Here is a 20239-nt window from a genome sequence, read left to right as displayed (position 1 = left end):
ACTATCCAATAGGAAAAATGTGCATTTCATTCAGATTTTCTTGATTCTGGCTTCAAATGTCCAGTGTGAAATTTACTTTAATGAGTATCTGTGCCTAGAAACACAAGTAGAGGGCAAACTTTTCTGGTTTTTGAAGAAATGAATTCCTCTAAAGAAGTTAATAGCTCTCTTTTGACTGATACTATAACAGATTCTAAGAATCGACACAAAGAGAAATGCTTGACTTGACTCAAATTTTCTCTTTCAATTTCAGTTTCTTGAGAATGCTTTGTCACTAAAATTCACCAGTGTGCACCTTGAAAGGGATGCTTGTGAGTGAAATTGGGTTTGCAGAAGTAAATGTGCATAAGGCCTTCTTGCTGGGATTTTTGGCTATTTTTTCAACCATGACCAACTGGTTCCAATCACTCTATTGTATTTTGAAAGAGAGAGTACAGCACTTTCACCTATCTGAAGGAATCACTGAAATATTCCTTTATCAGAACCCCATTTCCTGCTTCAATGCAGTGACTGGGTGAAATTTACGCATTATTTTAAAAAGGTTAGACCAAAAAAAACACCACTCAATGGAAATTACATTTTGGCACATTAAAGGGGAAGGGGAAATATTGTGATGAAAATATTGATCTACAATCCACTTTTATGCTTGGAAAGACTCACAAATCTTACACGATGCTTTCAAAGAAAAAAAATTGATTCCGAGCACAAGCCACTGAAAAAAGAGGATTACTACTGTGGTCTATGTAATATCATTTAGAAAGTCTTATGAACGGTTGAATGTTTTGGCGCCAAAAGAAGTGAAGTGTGCCTTCTTTGTTCACGTCGTTTTAATTTGTTATGTTAATTTGAAATATATCTTTCATCCGTCTGCTATCGTCTAATTGCGGTTAACTTAAATCACTCTTTAGCTATGCTTGAGATATTTTAAGCACATGGCATTAAACTTGTATCAAACGGATGAGTCTACAAGGGTTTGTTTTTCTTTTTTTCGGCGGCGTGCTGGAACAAGCTTCTCTCAGCTTCGAGCCTGTTCTTTCGGCACGCTTCTTCGTTGTTCCGGCGTCCTTATTTCTTTTTGAACGTCAAATTCCCCTTTGTTATATAAGAGAGAAAAACAAGCCACGTGTAGTAATTTGAACTTAAAAGGATCAGGCAATGTTATGTAAATGTAGCGAAAAAAATTATTGTTCCAAGAACCCAATGTTATGTAAATTCATATTGTCGTGACGTCACTAACAAGAAAAAACTTGCAAGAAGCTATAAGATAGAGAGAATTCTCAATATTTTTTTACCAAAAGGCAGTTTCACAATTTGATAGTCTTGTAGGAAAACTTTATGGTTTTCACATTTTAAAAAATTATCGGACAGTAGCAAACGCAATTTTGGCGGGCATTTTACAATTTATTCAGTTGTAATTGTCTTGATAAATACATTACCGAAGGCGGGAAATTCATTTGATCAGTTTAAACCTCCGTAGTCACCCGAGCAGAGCGGCGCTGGTTTAAAAATGGCCGACTTCCTGACGATTTCCCTTCAGAAAAGTGGAATATACTTCCCTCAACCGGGATCAAAGCTATTTTCAGTGAGTAAACAGATGATCAGGCCTGTTCCAAAGCTCGAAGATGTTTCTGAACAATTAAACTTGCCGCAGAAGCAAAGAACTTCAGTCATTGTCTGGTCACCTCCAACAACACCGACGAACGAGGTCACGCCGCCTTCTCCTCCACAAACTCCAACAACTCCAACTGGAACCATTCTAAGCTACTCTCCGACTTCACCGAATGTTATTCCACCAAGAGGCAGACCCAGAGCGGATGTAGTAAACATTCTGATGAAGGAAGGCCAGAATTCGTATTCTTCGATCCGCTGCGATGTGTGCCATCGAGTTTTCCCGCGCGAAAAGTCTCTGCAAGCTCACAGGAGAACACACAGCGGCGAAAGGCCTTACGTTTGTGATTTCCCGAACTGTGGAAAAGCTTTTGTCCAAAGTGGCCAATTGAAGACTCATCAAAGGCTACATACAGGCGAAAAACCGTTCGCTTGTTCCGCTCAAGGTTGTACCACTCGATTTACACATGCTAACCGCCATTGCAGTATTCACCCGTATGCAAGCCTGAAGCGTATCTTTACCGATATTCCGCTGAAAGAAATCTTGAAAAACGAGAATTCCGAGCCTAACGAATACAAAGCGGCTGTTTTACAATGGCTGTCTAACTACGAGCTTGATAAAGAGGAGCGAAATCCTGCAAAGGTTCAAGAGAAAGTCATGAAGCGGAAGGTAGAAAAGGAAATCGCTAGGCAGCAAGTTGTTGAAAGAAAGAAATCAAGAATTGAAGCAAGAAAGCGAATGGCTGAGGCAAAAGAAAGATGGTATGGAGCTATGGCTCTCGTAGAACTTGCTGATACTCAATTTAACTTGAATTAACCAGAAACAAATCCAATTTTCGAACTTTGGTGTCATTTCACTTGGTGAAATAAACAACGTTTTGGCGCGCAAAGTTTAAATGGCTTTTATGTTATTGTATAGTGTTGCAATGTATCTGATCTGATCTGATCAATTTTTCTTTACTTTGTGAGTGAAACGTGTTCTAGTTAACTTAAAACAGATAGGTTTTACTTCAGAAGCATTGTAGCTATTTTTACAACTGACAACTCGTGGAAAAGTACTTTCAGTATGTAAATGAGTGGTAGTTATTCAATAGTAGTAACTGAAAGTTCATCATGATTTCAAGTGTTTACCGCGTGACTTGCGAAAAGAATTAGCTGTACATAAGAAAAAGCATCGCACTTTTAGATGAGATTTACGTAAATATATTCGCTCTACATAGTTTGTAAAATTTCCTAAAATTATCCACATCATTCACGTTAGTCATTCATAGACACAAAATTTGAAAAATGAAAAACTGAGTTCCTTCATGCATTGATAAATAATTTCGGTTTTTTCAGTTGAATATGTTTTCTGTAACTTTACAAGGATACAGTTTTATAAAAACAGTGGAATAAGTCTAAAGTTAACAATCTGGGTCTTTTTTAAGTGACTTAACTTTATTCACAATAAAAAAGTTATAATAGACATACTGTGTTGTCTCTGTACAAGTAAATGATACAGCCATTTCATTTTTTTTTTTTCTTCCTGTTACTTGCTGATCATACTATATTTGGACATTTTCGTGATCACAATAATGTATTTCCTGTGTGAATTGTAATACAAACACTAAGTGGCTTGATAGCGGTGACAGCCTGAACATAATTGCTATGTCACCCCAGGTTTTTGAGTCCCCTCTTCTGAAATTTCAGTGTCCAACTTTACAAATCTGTTTGAAAAGATGGACTACAACACCTAATATAAATTCATCTTAAATTTGAAAGCAGCCTCAAAAAAATTCATACAGTAGATATGAAAAGGTGACATTTCATTTTAATGCAAAATTATAGCCTCTAGCAGCCTTGAGTTCATTATTTTAAATCTAATAGTGAGAAGAAAATTGCTAGTTAAAAAACTCATTAAAACAAATATTTTCCCATGGTGATCTCAGTCAACAAACTTGATACTCCAGACATATTGTCAGGGCCCAAGGTATGGCCAATTTGCTCCATTGAGTAATGCTGATATTCCACCCAGATAGCTTCAGCAATAAATACCTAAGATTATAACAAGTACTCCATTGGACTGCACTCTAATTAAATCATACCAACCCTCTCCCCCACCCCCACCCCCCTACCCCAAGATATCACTGACAGTGACAAGATGGCTGGATGATAATAACTGTAAATTGCCAACAGAATTTTCTGGGAAAAAAAGGTGACAGTAAAATTACTTGAAAATTTCATTTCCGAGCCTCATGCTGCTTGTTTTATGGCTAAGCCACTTAATGCTCCAAAGCACACTTGACATCACTAGATAAGAACAAAAACCTATCACATTTCCAAGAACACCACCATGTGAGATAAGTTTCATAAAAATTATAAAAGGAAAGAACAAGGTGAACATCCAGACACCTTTGCACACAATCTTGGTCAGATAAGGATTTACTGGGAGGCAAAATGATTACACCAAAAACAAAAATGGCCATGTTTTCTTTGCTTGAACTGTCAAAATGTACGGTGGCTGTGTTATGTGCCCCTCATGAGTGTAAAAAATGCTAGGAAACTTATTTAAGTAGAAGTAGCTGCTGCCAGTAACAAAGCAAATGAGCCATACCCGTAATCAAGCAATTTTTTTTTAGCAGTTGCAAACCTAGCGATCCTGATGAGCATGCCACACCTGCTCACAATAACAGTCATACTCAACTGATTTAAGGTGTATCAGCTCCTTACATGTGTCCAAAAGGTATTTTTACAGCACCCTATGACAACTAGATATAGTGCACTCTTGATCAAGTCTTCTTCAAAACATTTTCAAGTTAAAAAAAGTTGCACGTCTTCAAAGGAAGCAAAAAATATAACTTGCAAATGTGCTTGTTTAAATTTCATCATGTTTAGCACAAAAGATAGAGACTGTGGTCCAAACTGTTGCTTTTGAGTTTGCACCCAAAACTTCTCCACTGTACTTTCACTGTATTTTAAAACTTGTCAATCAGATTGAAAAAATACAACAAAAACAATAACTTGGTTTCCTCATATAAGATTAATCCACAAGATTCACAACTCATTCATTACAGCAGTAAGTAAGCCTTTAACTTCCAGAAGTGATTCACAAGTAACTTCTCCCTGTAATATCCATACATTATCCAGCAAACAGGAAATGAGAATACTCAAACTTATCAGGTAAAAGTTATCTTGATCAGACACCAAATTCTTGTACTAGTTTGCGAGGAAATGTGTGGCAACTACAGGAAAGAATTGACTATCAGATCTTAGAAGTTAAAAGGGTCAATTCAATATTTCTAAGTGAAAACAAATATGTACTCGCATTCTGATACTACATGATACTTAACATTAATAGAGATGGGAGATTGATAGTAGAGGAAAGCAAGTTGGATGAAAAATTGAGCAGAAAAAAAATTATTGTAAGCCATGATAGTAAAGAAATAGTTAACAATTACCCACCAAAATGGATGTGAAACTTTACCAAGCCACAAAACAAAGGAATTATCCACAACTTTCGCCAACACTGAGGTGAATAATGATTTTAGTATGTACCACACAAAAACCCAAGAATTAATTTATTTCTACCAAGGTATAAAATGGTCAGACTTTAACTCTTGATGGATGATTTTGCCTCTTCAGCTGCTGAGAGGTGAATAGTACTTGCTAATCACTTTCTAACTAGCCAATCAGCCCACGTGAAAAGCACTGTTCGCTTGTGAGGTATATACCAAGAAAAGATATTGCTGCAATATTCTCTCAACATCACGAATAAACAAATTACTTTTTGTACCCTGAAAACTAAGTACAAAATTTTTTTTCAAAATGTATAATATAAGAACTGTGAAGTTTAATAGAAACCTACAGCACCAATCACTTGCTGATTCCACCCCCTAATTATATCTCATTTTATAGATTTCTCTTTCCCTTTCATTCATTTACATTTGCACAATATTTGTTTAAATTTGTGTTTGATTAAATCATTAAAATATTGGTTGATTTGGCACAGAGCCAGCTTCCACTAGCTCTCTGCTATGTATTTACCTGAAACAAGAAAACATAAAAGTTGTCAGCAAATTTGCTATCAATTAAGAAAGCAAGTTGTATCGAATGACAAACAATGAAATTGGTGAACAATTAAAACTATTCAAAAACAAACCTCAAAACAAATCTACAACCTACCAGTTGTAAACCTCTTTTTAACAAGAGATAGTTTGTATTCTTGACATCTCAACTCAAAATTCAACTTAGAAATTGTAGCACCATTGCATGTAAACTGAACAGCAATTCGTGAAGGTGTACTTGGACCTTGTGTTAAATCAAACCTTGCTCTCAGTGTACCTAACAATAATAATAATAATAATAAAAGTCAAATTAAAGTACCATATTTGCTCAACAAATTACTGCTGGCTTTATTAAGTTTGTTTTGCAACTCAGGTGTGGCACTTATTGACTTAGAACTGAAAAAATTGCAATTTACCTTTCAGAAGTTGAAATCAATATTGTGTAAAATATTAGAGTTAAACACAAGAAAAATCAATCAAAGCAAAATATAAGGCTGAATTGAGCCACTGGCTTGTACCAGCCCATTATTTTTTGGAAGAAATATAATTAGTTAAAATAGGATTTTTCATGATTGATCACCTTGAGTTTCTGATGTGTTGGAAACTTCTTGCAGTTTCCAAAATGCTCTTTGGTGTTCAGCAGACCTAAAATAAATTCATTACTCAATCATCAAGGGCATTCACTTAAACTAACTATCTTCTAGTAAGTACAACAGACAATAACAAAATCTACCACATGAAACACTAAAATATAGACAAAAACTTTTGTTCAGACCCCAACACAATCTTCCTATATCATTGTCTCAGTGGACATAAAATCCTAACAAAGGACTCCTATCCTGATCCTAAGGGAGTCCTCAACTAGGTGTTCCCTTTCCTCTTATCCCCTCTCTCCCTGATCATTAAGACTGCCTTTATGGAAAAAAAATTGTTTGCTTATCACTTACCAAGTAGCCGATGGTTTGGATTGCATGATGGTAACTCCACCATTCATAGGTACCACCACAGATAAGTTGCTAATTGAACAAGGAGCTGACATACAGGATGGATTATAGCGATAATCAACCCTTAGATCTGTTGCTTCCTCCTCACATTTCCAGTAACTACACAGCTGAAGGGGAGTTGTTGAAAAGCCATTTGTTCTGACCTAAAAATTACACAAACACTTAGTAACAAGTTGAATCAAACAATAACCAACAGAGACTTGTGTACTTTACAAATGCAGAGAATTATCAGTGAAAGAATTTGCCAAAATATCAGCTTCTTATCACATGCAATGAACTATTAATCAGAGATTCAGGGAATATTTGAACAAATTAATAACTTCAATGTTCTGTCCATAAAATAAAGAATCAATGCATTAAACCTCCAAATTTGGGATATAGAAGTCACACATCACTACTTATAAAACTAACTAATAGCGTCACAGTTTTGAAATTTAGCTATTTTCCATTTGGTCCCTAGGAAAGACTAGCATCCAATTTCTCCTCAAAATATCACCCATGAGAATAAAGAAAACAATCAATAACTAAAGAAGCTCTTGATCATAAAACACTTTCTCCTCAGCAGCACCTCAGAAAATTTCTAGAGAACAGAATGGAGAATATGCAAACTGATGTTAGGGTGTAAAGGGTTGATAGCGAAAAAAAGTTCATCCCTACCTCATATTTGATAATTTCAATATTGTAATGGGTACTTGCTCCTTGTTCAGATTGTTTTTTGAGATGATCAGCCAGAGAAGCCATATTAAAATCATACGTGACACCATCACCACCACTTAGCTGTCCTTTGCTGAATACAAAACACAAATAATAATAAATTTTAGACAGTTCTTTCCTTTCAATTGGCTTTTTCAACACATATCTCAAGTCTATCAGATAATATAATTTTTGCTTGGGGTTAATATTTTTTTTTTCCAAAAAATGTATCCTTACCTTGCAAATTTAGTTTCAGACATACCTATTAATCAAAGCCTTGTTTGGTAAGATCTGCTCAAGACACGATGTTCCACGTATGAGGAAACTAAGCATTGGAGCATTTTCTACATCATAAATGAGCGGAAGTACACTGGCTGGAAATGATACAGTAATATCACCTGTGACCTTCACCATACACCTGACAATACAAAAATTAAGAATTTTATAACAAAGCTTACAAAATTCATCCCTGGATATGATTTTTAACCATCATAATTGTTACACAAAAAAACACAAGTCAGCTTAGTTTGAAATCATTCTAGCCTGAATTTCATTTTAATCTAGGACCACTGCCCAATCATTGAGGCCCATGGTGACAGTGAACGTGTCAAAAAAATCTGATGTCAAATCCAAAAGTATTGAAATGAGTGAGCGTGCATGCTCAAAACAGACCAGTTAAGAGGGTGTAACCAACATTGGACAAACAAAATTAAACCACAGACAAACTCCTTTGAAAATTTCCATCAGTTTCATTTGAATTGACAATCAAAAAGTTTCAGTCCATTTTTTTCACTTAATTAACATTTCGTTGAAAGTGGAGCCTATAATTGGAAAAGCAGGTTGTTCATTTGGTGCCAGAGAAGTCAGAGAATTCCTGAGCTACAACAGAATTCTATGGCTACATTTCGATGACCTGAACCCTTTTTAATTAAGAAATTAAGAATTTACATATAGTATCCTTTCTGTTATGTTAATTTGTCCCCTTGCTACTACATTGCTTATCAAAACCCATGAAACTGCATTTGACATAACATATAAACAATAAGAAAAGAAAATAAACAAATAAAGTTCTCACTTGCTCTGATCACTTCCTCTAAAGAATGCATTCACAGACTCAATAAATGCCACTGCAATAGGAAGACTATCATCCTTTTTACCTAGGACAGTACTAGCTGCCCCTTTGGCAAACACCACACTCGACATGGTGGGGAGTCCTCCAACTGTTTTGGACCTCACTAGGGCAGGAACATTTTCTTGTGAGCTTCCAAGAGAAGATGATGTTGTAGCTCTGTTGAGTGCCTGTTGGCCAGTACTTGATGTTGAACCCATGTAACTTACAACAGGTTGTTTTGAAGGGCTATTAGGATTGCCATGTTCACCAGGGAGGGAACTGTTTTGTGAATCAGAAGGTTCTGTGCTGCTAGTAGTTACTGGTGTAAAGTCAGCCAGGCAGCTGAACAGCTCAGCTGAATATGATGTTGTAGACGATGATGATGTTGATGAAGGTGGCTTGTTTGTCTGACCAGGAGGAAACAACAATGAACCAGAAGACCGTGGCTAGAAAAAAAAAAAAAAAAGAAAAAAAAATTTGCAACAAAAAAGTTAAAAAAGGCCACTCTTAATCATATTTCTCCCACCAAACCCACAAAAACCTTTTTTTTTTTCATCAAATACCTACCTGTGGTCTTGGTCTTGGTACTGCACTACCAACAGATGCAGAACGAGGGAGTTCTGTTCCTGGAGGTGGCTTGAGGAGAAGCAAAGAATTACTGCTGTCACTTGCTGAAGTAGATCCTGTTGGAAACATGATTCCTGTATCACTTGGACTTGTCTCTGACACTGTTGAGAAACATTTGATTTTAACTTGCTTTGTATATACATGCTCAAATTGCATGAATGACCACAATTAGTCCTTTCCTAGACTTTTTAAATCAAACTTCATACCTCCAGCAACTGACGAGTCATTTTCTGCTACTTTGTTAACTGTACCTGCCCCCTTCTTGGCTGGTAAGGGAGGAGGAGGTTCGGAAGATTCTTCCTGAACTATGCTTCCCTTTTTGGCAGGCAGCAGGGGAGGAATATCACAATATTCTGCTTCTGTATTTTCACTGGAATCTACATTGGAAATGATCATTCAGTGAATTAGACTGGAGAACATCCATCTCTGTTATGATAGTGGCATGCAGTTTAACTCCACTCACAGTTTGAGTTAGTCATAGTAAAATATTATCAAAATAATATATTTAGTAGTAATTAAGCAGCAGTTGATTCAAAGGTGATACTGTATGGGTGAGGCATTAGAAGCCAGTCACTCTAAGGAATTATGGTCAAGTCACTGACAATTCAACTCGCCAAAAATCAAATCAAATAGAGACGTTAGCGAGTTGGTCTTCAATCCGGTACAACTTATTAGAAGTTAAACATATAGAAAACTAAAAGATCTTAAGCAAAAAAAATTTTTTTTTCTTCCAACAACATTTATAAGGATCTCAATGCAAATAAAGCAAGGTAAGCATCGCCAATGACTATAAAAGCTTCAAACGTGAACGAGTTATTGGGTAACAACATCACTGTAAAAACTCATCATGTCAATCTATCAGATTTTTTTTTCGTAAAAATAATTCTTTTAATTTCCAACAAAGTTTATAAAGATCTCAAAGGGAATAAGCGGTTAGATTTAAAAAAAAAACACTTGGCTTTCTAGACAAGATCTTTAGTAAAAAAAATTATTTTTTACATCCAACAAAGGTATAAGGATCTCTAGATGAATAAAGCAAGGTAAACAACACCAATGACCAAAAAAGCTTTAAACACAAACAAGTTATTGTGTGACAACAACACTGTAAAGTGTTGGTTGCCAATGACCCAAGCTTTTTTTGAGATTCACATTAAAAATAATTGTTTCTTTACAAAAGATCTTTTCTAGAAAGCCAAAATTTCTTTGAAAAATCTGACCAATTGACATGATGAGTCTTAAGAGTGTTGTTGTCAGACAATAATTTGTTCATGTCTAAAGCTTTTATAGTCATTGGTGATGTTTACCTTGCTTTATTCGCCATGAGATCCTTATAAACTTTGTTGGAAATAAAGAGAGTTGTTTTTTCACTAAAGACCTTTTCTAGAAAGCCAGGTTTTCTTAAAAAAATCTGACCGATTGACCTGATGAGTCAGGGATGTTGTCACACAATAACTTGTTTGCACCTGAAGCTTTTATAGTCATTGGCAATGTTTACCTTGCTTTATTCGCCATGAGATCCTTATAAACTTTGTTGGAAGAAAAACAATTTGTTCAAAGCCACCTTTTAAGTATACAACACAACATGTAAAACTTGCAAATAGTGATACCTAAGCTTGTAGATGACGGCAAAGCCCCAGCTAATGATCTTAAGTCTCCAGAAATTTGTGTGTTGGGTTCTGGGTCACTTATACTTGAAGTGCCATTTTGGGAGAGTTGAAGTGAATTTCTTTGTGATCCAGATGTCATAGAATCACTACTAGCAAAACTTGTTTGACTAAAATCTATGTCAAGCAAATCATCACTTGAACGTGACCTGTTGGAAAAGCAAGACATTGGATAAGTGTGCAAAATTTGATATGGTATATAATATGGCATAATGATACAATGAACAACAAATTAATGTGGCTTGGGAAAACCAATTAACAATAAAACATGGTGCCAAAAGTTAAGTTTGGTCATGTACATGGAAATTTCAATAACCCTAACTGTGGGGGAAGCTGTAGTAATTGCATACAAGGAAAGACATAATCTTCTCACGATTTAATATTTGAAGCATGGCTTGAAGACCTGGATCTGTTTTTCATGCCTTCACCTAGAGACAAAAAACATGTTTGTAAGAAACCATGTCTCCAATGTTCAAAGCAAAAAATTTAACAACATATCATCAACTTACCTGATGAAGAACTTAAACTTTTACGCTGAAAGGAGAAACAAAAAGAAAAATAAACAATCATGTAGGTGTAAACTAATATAAATGTGCCTCATGGGAAAATACTTACGAAGAAAAATTTTGATGGGCTATTGGGAAAGAATCTCATTTTATCAGGAAAAGCATTTTTGTTTTTCGACTTGAACAATAGATTTCCCATCAGAGGATTATGAAAAAAAAGAAAACTAACCATTGTTGAAGGTGAAGAAAGACTAAGTGTTCCAGTAATTTTCTTTATTTCATCAACTGAAGCTGTCTGTGGAACCTTATCAGCCTCCACTGGGTTTATAACAACTTGCAGTTTTCGAGGCTCATCTTTATGAAATGGAAAAATTATTTTAATAAGTTCAACATAGGTTAGGGCAACCATTATGAAACAAATAAAAAAATTAGCAATAATTGCTGAATATTACATCAAAAAGTGATTCTGATGGCTGAATATTCTCAGCTCAAACCATGTTCTGACACACTTAACCCTTCACACCCTTACATTGGTATTCATATTCTCCATTCCTATCTCTATACATTTCCTAAGGTGCTAGCAAGGAGAATTTGCTTGACAATCAAGAGCTTCTTTAGTCGGGTGATTATTTCTTTTATTCTTGTGACCCTGATAAATGATTCTGGGATGATAATGTAAGGAGAAATTAGATGCTGGTCACTCTCAGGGACAAAAGGTAGACTGAAAGAGTTCATGGTTACCTTGTTTTCTAATCAAAACATCAACAATTTCATATCTCTATGTACAGTAATAATAACAATAATCCACAAAGTTCTGAATCTGGTCTTGCAAGACTCAATGTGTATTGATTGGATGAAAAATATTTTCCTTGCTAGATAATCAGCTAGGGATTTTTCATTTCAGACAAGTATTTCAAAAGGCAGACCAAGGCACACTTGTGTTACTCCATTTAAGTGAAGGACTTACCATCGTCTGAATCTGAATCAGAAGATGAACTATTCCCCCCTGATTTGGTACCTAGGTCATTATCAAGGAGAGATCAAATACAAATATGGGAAAAAATCATATATTTGAATATAGTGAAATAGAAATTCACTAACAGCACACAGTAGTAATAGATGCTAACAAGTGTGGCTCTTGGTTTTTTATTGTTTTGATAGATATCAACTGCTCTTCATTCCATTATTTGTTGCTCCTTGGTATGAATTAAGAAGAAAAAAGGTCACAAAAAAGTACATTTTAAACACTGGCATGAAATACTTCAGATTCAAAATTTATATATGTATACAAATATTGTGCAATGATCATATCTTCCCATGAAAGTCTTTACTTTCTTGAAGTCAATAATACAAGGATACTTTCTGAATCAGGAGGTCTTATTCTGTATCCCTCTTCATCTACTTCAAATGATGACGACTGTAAAAGGAAATCAAAAAGAGATTCTACATACAATTCACAATAATCCATGACTCTAACAATGAACTGTCCCACAGAAAGTTGTATCACTTGAAACTTGCTCAGTTTTCAACAATTCAACATATGTAATGACTTTGCTGATCTTTCTTCACAAACATTGGTGGAGTGTGATCGAATCAAGGAAAAAAATGATTACATATCATGAAGTGAGGCAAAAACTTACCACATCCCCTCCTTCACTTGAAGGTGAGTCACTTTTAAAAAAATAATAATAATTAGTGAAGAAGACTGAAAAAACATTCAGCAAAGAAGTGTGCTTCAACAAGAAATTTTTCCAAGTCTTGTCTTGGTACACTAACTTACACTGAACCGTTTTGAGATTTCTCTTTCTTTGCCTTCTTTTTCTTTTTCTTCTTTTCCATTCTCTTCAGTGTTATTGGAAATCCTACAACACAAAAAAGTATCTGTCATCCTCTCTCATTTTCCATTCTTTCTTGGCAGGACCTACAGTTTCTCATAGAAGTAACACACACACTTTTTTTTTAAGTAGTACCTGATGGATGATGGTGTTTGGGCGCATTTAAGCTGGGTGAGTGATTGTTTGTTATAGCACCTTCTGCTTGTCCAGTGTACTCTTCAAATGTTATAACACCTGCAAAAGAGGGCAACATCAAATTTTATAGATTACATGACTTGAAAAATAAGTCTTACTTAAAAATTACTTTTGTGTCCCATTCGGGAAGAATGGGACACAAAAGTAATTTTTGGTTACTAGGGTGTCTGTTTTTCAGAGTGAAATATAAGAGGGAAGTGTCAAAGAGACTTTTCAATTTATTGTAAATTTTAGCAATAAATCTATTATTCTGTTGATGATTTTTTTTCTGCTCACCACTTTTCAGCCCGACAAGGTACTGATATTGTAAGAAGAAATTCCAACTTTCTTTAGATTGAAAGGGTTAACAACCTAAGAATATGTAATCTACATGACGTAAGAGCAATAATGCATGTTAGAAGATTAAAGCCAGCTTATCATAATTTACACAAGTAAGATATTAAGGTAAGAAAGTACTGATATAAGAATTCAAATTTCAACTTCAAAGGCATCTACCTGGAATAGCTTTTCCTGTACCCTTGCTCCTCACAAACTGATCCAACAAATGATGTACTGTTAATGCCTTCACTTGCCCCAAGAACTCCTTGTAGACCTAAGGTATCAAGAAAATGCAGTACATGTTTACTTGGTAGAAAAGTGCAATTTTACTCATGCAAGGGATGAAAGAAAGACACCTTTGTCTGTAAGGAGCAAAAATGATAAAAACATACCTCTTCCATGAAAACTTGCCCTGACTTCTGTGAGTCAATGTACTGTTCAAGGTAGGCAATTATTACCTTCAAATGTTCCTCATCAAGCTTCTGGAATTTCTACAGAGTAAAACAGACCTAAACTTCTTCAAAATTCACTTTGAAGACATCACTATCTAATAAAGATGGCAGTACTGTTGAATCAGAAATAAGCAACCACAAAACCGCCTTGTAAACTTGTTGATTCAAGAAAGCAAACATAATGGTGCATTGATACCAATGCATCTACAAGGGAGTTTCTCTTTTTCTCCATTTTCCATGCTATCACTTACATGATGCATTTTTTCCCACTCTAGACCAATGGAAGCCTAGAAAACATAAGTGTTGCCTGTGGTTATGGGGGCTCATGGAATATTCTCAAAAGACTGCCTGAATTTGCAGAGAAAGTAAGTACTCAGCACTCCCTACATTAATGAAAGTGCCCCAGATTCAGGTGACAATTCATATTAATATAAAGGTGTTGAACCTCTACATGCTGGTGGGAGCTGAGATGTAAAATGAAACACCCAGCTGGCAGATGAAAGAGCTGAAGAGAATCACATGCTGACCATGATGATGATGATTGTAATAATAATAATGATAATAATAGTAATAATGACAATGATCATAAATACAGTAATCATGTGAATTCATACCTTGGAAGCATCCACCATCTTGTCATGAAAGTCATTTCTAATTATTTCCCTCTTTTCAACAAGAAGTTTATACTCTTCAGCTAAACAAAAATGCAGTGAACAACAGACATGAGAAAGTTCCAACAATTGTGGGGAAAAGGTTATAACACTTATCCACAAACCATATGAAATGACATTTATTAAAAATGACTGGTACCTACACTCACAAAGTCATTAAAAAATGCAATGTACTATCTACAGTTTAAAACAAGGGGTTCACTCAAATCCCTTTTGAGGCTCTCACAAGCAAATGTGAATCCAACTTTTTTTTATGTGTACGCTTCACACACCAGCCATAAAGCATGTGAAAACACCCTCTAAAAATTTTCACTTTCTTTTCAATTGCATATGACATTTTCAAGATAAATAGGTGTGAAAAACATGCAAAGACTGTGTCTGGACTTTACTATCACGAGTACCTGGGTACACACACAAAGATATGTAATATTTAGTTTCTATTTAGTCATAGAGGATGTTCCCCTGTTGTTTTACATCACATTTCATCAGAAAAGCCTGAATCTGACAAAAAAATGAGAGGAATAAATCAAGAGCTTTGCAGTACCTGCTTTCTTCATTTTTGCTTCAGCCTGCAATTTTTGGAAACAAAATATAGATAATATTAGCAAAAGTTAGACTAAACTCTTTCAAAGTTTACTCTCCCAATTAGTGATTATACATTTCCCTCTTAGCTGACTGTAATAATTTTAAGTCATATCAAACAAAGTCCCCTGTGAGATATTTTCTTTTTCCTTATAACCTGTCTACTTCACAATGTACTAACATTGTAAAGACATTCAATCAGTTGATCACTCCTACAAGAAAAAGGGTTAAAGAAAAGACAAATTCAGGGTACAACTCCAAAAACTGAGAGGGCTACAATATACTGTGCTTACAGTTTACACAAAGTATAGGACAACACTAATATTCCCCAAATTGATATTTAGCTATAATTATTCTCATTAATTTTCTGCTTGATGTTAAATTACTACTGTAAGGGAAATTCTGTCCTAGTCACTCATGGGAGTTTAAGGGTTAACAAACCTTTTCAACATCCTTTGTACCAGATCCATCTTTTCTCGATTTTTCAACTTCTTGACACCTGGCATAGTAAGCCTCCTTGGCCTGTGCACACAGAGGAAAAAAAATATGACTGAATTAATATAAATGTTCTAAATAAAGTCAAACAGTAGAACGATAAGCAGAGAAATTTGAAGGACACATGTTGTATTATCAATCTGTAAAATCTTGTATTCATGAAAAAAATTATGTTGTTAATGATCATTACCTTGACTAGATTGGCTGTCATTGTTTGTATGGTCTGTACAATCTCTGCTGTGCTGCTAAACTCTTCCTTATACTGAAAAGTATAAAAAATAATTTTTATTCACTTGTAAGGTTATCATTATTTTGAATGAGAAATCACAACATCACAACATCCTGACTCCAAATCAAAGAAATATTCTTGCCAAAATCACTGAAATTGAGGCCTACATTTAAATCTTAAGTTTCCAAGCAGCATCCTAACTGATTAGGAATATGTGTAGATAAAATACAAGCCCTCCCCATCACACGCAAGTGATGGAAACCATTTCAGACAGTTTAAACCCAGAAGTACAAGTTGACCATTGTAGTCTAATAGTAGGTGGGATTACTCCTGAATAGTATTGTTGTCTATGACAGTCACAGAGGTTTTAACAACCAGAATGTAAGTCCTCATGAATCAATATCACGTGAGAACTTGAGTTAAATCACTCCACTGCCATATGTCTTCTTGGTTGACACTGATACTGAAATCCAGTCAATTTAACATATCATCCGTCACTGCCAGCCACAAGTCCTTTTCAGGACTTCTCTCATTGGAAGTATCAACTTGATGATCAAATTAACTATTTTGTAAACACTTTCATTCATTCATTACAGGTTCCAACCATTCACATAAATTTTATCATTAAATCTTCTTGTTGATCACATGCACATATAGTTTACACTCCAATAAGTAAAAAATCAACCTGTTTGTGTCTTTCTTTTTGCTTGTCTCCATAATCCTTGAGGTCTTTGATAAGATCTTGAAATCTTGTAACAACTTGTAAATGTGCATTTGCAAGCTTCTCGGTTGCAACCCGTAAGACTCCCCAGAGAGGCTCAAAGGTGCTGAAAAATATAATATCAAATTGGCAAATCAGAAAAAAGAGGACATTATTTCCATTGCTTTAATGGGATTTTGTTGCAGCAAGTTTAAACATGCTGCAGCATTTTTTCCCTAAATCAGTAAAGAAAATGTGATTGAAAATTTCAATTAACAAAAAACCAAAGTTGCATAGTAATTCACTATGTCTCTTAAAGTAATTTAAAACCTTTCTACAACACTTTTATAGCAGTTACTAAAATTCTAGATTTAAGGAGTAACACTTCAGCATCATTTACAATTCTTATCAAATATATCATAATATCTAACATTCTGACTAATGATGCCCAGATAAACAGATACTTGGTAATCTTTCACATGTTTCATAACTTCTTTAGACTGAGAAATATTTTAAAATATGATATTTGATATATTGTTTAAATTTTCACTTCCAGCAAAAGTTTGAAATTATTTTAAACAGACTTTCTTTTTATTAAGCTCTTTAAAAAGAAATGTTTATTTGGCTTTGTGTTACAGATTCTAGGCTTTTTATCCTAACAGCAGAAATAATTATGTTCCAGTTCAGAACTATTTTCAATAAACATATTATAAAATTGTATGAAATGTATTTTTTTAAAATGTTTTTTTGTTGAAACAAAAATGAAATGTTTGTTCCATTTTAGACTTTTATTAGGACTAATTAAGGCAGAAAGCAGCTGTATATTAATTACTGCCAGTTTGCAACCATTATAGCCATTTATTAACTGGATTGACTTCTGAACAGCAGAAAATACAATTATGTAAATTTCTTAAAATGTATTTTTCAAACATGTGGTCTGCTATTGAATAGAAAAAAATTACCCCGACTTTTCATTTCAATTTTGAACATTTTCACAAATACATATACAAGATGATTGGAAACTTATGCTTTTTTGCACTAATATTCTAAACTTAACTGGTGATAACTGTATTTCAAACTCTTCTGCAAAATCAGGCAAACCTACATGTAGGTTCAAAGCTACATCATTGCACATATAGATTGTCCTAGCTTCAATTTCCCCTTCTTAGAGAAAAACCCTTTAAACTTTCTCAACTTGAGAAAGAGTAGAAATTGGGCCACAGATTCCAATCTTGCTGTGAAAGGCCACCTTCTCTGACCTGACTAAGAGATGGCCATGATACAAAATTGCCTCAAATGGTGAAATTTTCTAAAATATACACCAGGGGTTTCCATGAGAGCTGGCAAAAACCAGCAAAATTCCTGTTCTATGTAATGCAAAATTGCCACCTATTTCCTCTGTAATTAACAAAGCTGGAGTAAGGATCAAACTTCCATATGCCACCTACTGTGCAGTTTTTGCCTTTTAGTTAAAAACTTTATTGAAACCTCGGCACTTAAGGTGAATGAGGTTTGAAACCAAAAATGGAAATTCTCCCTAGTAATGTTCACTTTTTGAAATCTCTGATATTTTATTCCTCCACCAGAGGTCACCCAGAAGATGCTTGCTATATTATTGGTACTATACGTGTAATAGATACCCCAAGGTCATGTTTTGTTACAACAGAACACAACACTTGTAAAGTTATTATGATATGAAAGCCTCTCTGATAGCATTAGTTGGGACTTTCTGGGTTATATATTCACCAAACAGTTTCTTGCTGATTTACTGTAATCCCTACCATAGAACTACCATGTGAAGATATTTTTAAATACTGTTACACAAATCATATTTTAGGATAGGTTTCAACCAATACATTACTGATGACAGCTTAAGTTTGAATCTGTCTTATTTCAAAATCTACAATTGTAAGTTTCTTATCTCACTCACTGTTTGGCAGAATATTTTCTTTGTGCCATACATGCTTCAACAATTGACATCACAAATTAAATTTATCTACATAAAACTTATTAACCACATTTAAATATTTCTAAAGAGCTAAAAGGAAAGAAATCTCTTCCCAGTAATTGAATATCCACAACAAAAAATAACAATATGTGTACTTATGTCCTCAATGTGTGTTCTCAGACACAGACAAGGGAAAACAGTCCTGAGAAATCTTCTAAAAAGGTTTTTTTTCCTACTAGATGTAGATAAAGCGATAAAAAATATATTTTATAACAATCATCATTAGTTCACCCTGTAAGAATCTGAGAATTCACCTGGATTACTGCAACCGAGGTTTTGAAATTGGCCCGTTTCTACCAAAGTTGATGCGCGAGCATACCACAAAGAAATAAACAACATTCAGAAAATAATAAAAAGCTAGTAGATTTGGTGTAAAGGGCGAAAGTCTCAGCTAAACTGGTCAACTACGGTTTCCAAATACAGTATCTTGCTCAAAGTTGTTGATATAAACAGAATAAATTCGCACGGAGTATGACAGCCCATTGTGGTTATTTTAAAACACATTCAAATTTAATTTATAATTTTTGGTTTCTATTATGATACAATTTCTACAGTAAGGGGAGAAACAGCCACTTTTCCCCGCCTAAACTTCGCTAACCCTGTAGGATAACATTACGCACTCATGGACAAGCAAGAACTTATATCGGCAAAAAATTTCAAGCTCCCGTCCTCCGAAAGCACAACAATTTCAAACCACAAAATTTTTTAATCCATTACGAACAACATTAACATGGACAGCTTCCTCTGACTTACCCTAGCTGTGTCACTTGAGTTGCAGATTTCGCTAATTTCAGGAGTGATTTAGCATAGACTTCCTCTACAGCAGATCTGAAAGTCGAAGGTAGAATTTGAAATTGCTCATAATCATACATTAAACACATCTCGACCACAAAGTTCTCACGAACAAAATTTTAGCCAAACATTGTGCCCACCTTTCGCGTAAAAATTCAACAAGCTTACAGCTTGCATTGTTTCCATATTTCATGTTATGATAGAGCACGTCGAATCCAGCATTTCTTTCCCCCTGAAAGCCGTGAAAATAAAGAAAGAAATTATTGTAGCATCACGCTCCGGATGTCAAGCAGCTACATCGACGATGCGCTGGAAAACGCTAATTTCAAATGATAAACACACCCAAAAATGGTCCTCAAATAGCACCATTTTCTATCTCAAGTCTAGAACCTGGTTGTCAATCCTTAAATATATCATTTAGGTTATGAGAAGGTATCCACCAACAACATGGCAGCTTCGCGAGCGGAAGAAGCCGTCAACAGGCATCTCCAGTTTTTTCGCAGTCACCATGGACGCGATGACCTGGGACGATCTGTGGGAGATTTGTCTCTGATTGTCTCTTACAGTGTAAGAGTTATTGAAAATTAGCAAATTTTACTCCACCACTTCTTTCTCCAAAGTATCAATAAAGCTCTTTAAATTTAATTACTTAACATTTTCCACTGAAAGATGCCATTTAACCCCAAAGTGGCAGTATATATCATTG

General features: G+C 34.9%; 2 protein-coding genes across 3 annotated transcripts; one reads left to right on the top strand and one right to left on the bottom strand.

Moving 5' to 3' along the window:
* The first annotated feature begins 818 nt into the window (after nucleotides 1–818).
* Nucleotides 819–3077, top strand: LOC113669536 (zinc finger protein 367). The gene has a single exon (XM_027185588.2). The coding sequence runs from the start codon at nucleotides 1508–1510 to the stop codon at nucleotides 2423–2425; it is 918 nt and encodes a 305-aa protein (XP_027041389.2). The 5' UTR covers nucleotides 819–1507; the 3' UTR covers nucleotides 2426–3077.
* On the bottom strand, nucleotides 3027–20067 carry LOC113669533 (F-BAR domain only protein 2). Of its 2 annotated transcripts, none has more exons than XM_027185585.2 (28): nucleotides 19876–20067; nucleotides 19674–19765; nucleotides 19495–19569; nucleotides 16719–16860; nucleotides 15995–16066; nucleotides 15751–15831; nucleotides 15272–15296; nucleotides 14671–14750; nucleotides 13997–14095; nucleotides 13782–13878; nucleotides 13227–13325; nucleotides 13037–13118; nucleotides 12897–12927; nucleotides 12616–12673; nucleotides 12224–12274; nucleotides 11486–11610; nucleotides 11260–11284; nucleotides 11124–11178; nucleotides 10694–10899; nucleotides 9293–9463; nucleotides 9027–9187; nucleotides 8424–8905; nucleotides 7611–7766; nucleotides 7313–7442; nucleotides 6599–6798; nucleotides 6232–6296; nucleotides 5770–5928; nucleotides 3027–5631 (listed from the first exon to the last, which is right to left on the bottom strand). In XM_027185585.2, exons 1-28 carry the CDS (start codon nucleotides 19900–19902, stop codon nucleotides 5609–5611), a joined length of 3069 nt encoding a protein of 1022 aa, XP_027041386.2. In that variant the 5' UTR covers nucleotides 19903–20067; the 3' UTR covers nucleotides 3027–5608. The 2 variants fall into 2 exon arrangements, with proteins under 2 accessions (XP_027041386.2, XP_089044262.1); XM_089188136.1 differs by having other exon boundaries at nucleotides 18996–19569; nucleotides 19876–20013.
* Nucleotides 20068–20239: the final 172 nt, after the last annotated feature.

This window comes from Pocillopora damicornis, chromosome 11 (genome assembly GCF_964200805.1).
Source record: "Pocillopora damicornis chromosome 11, jaPocDami1.2, whole genome shotgun sequence".
NCBI classification, from domain to species: domain Eukaryota; kingdom Metazoa; phylum Cnidaria; class Anthozoa; order Scleractinia; family Pocilloporidae; genus Pocillopora; species Pocillopora damicornis.
This window is presented reverse-complemented; position numbering and strand designations above follow the sequence as displayed.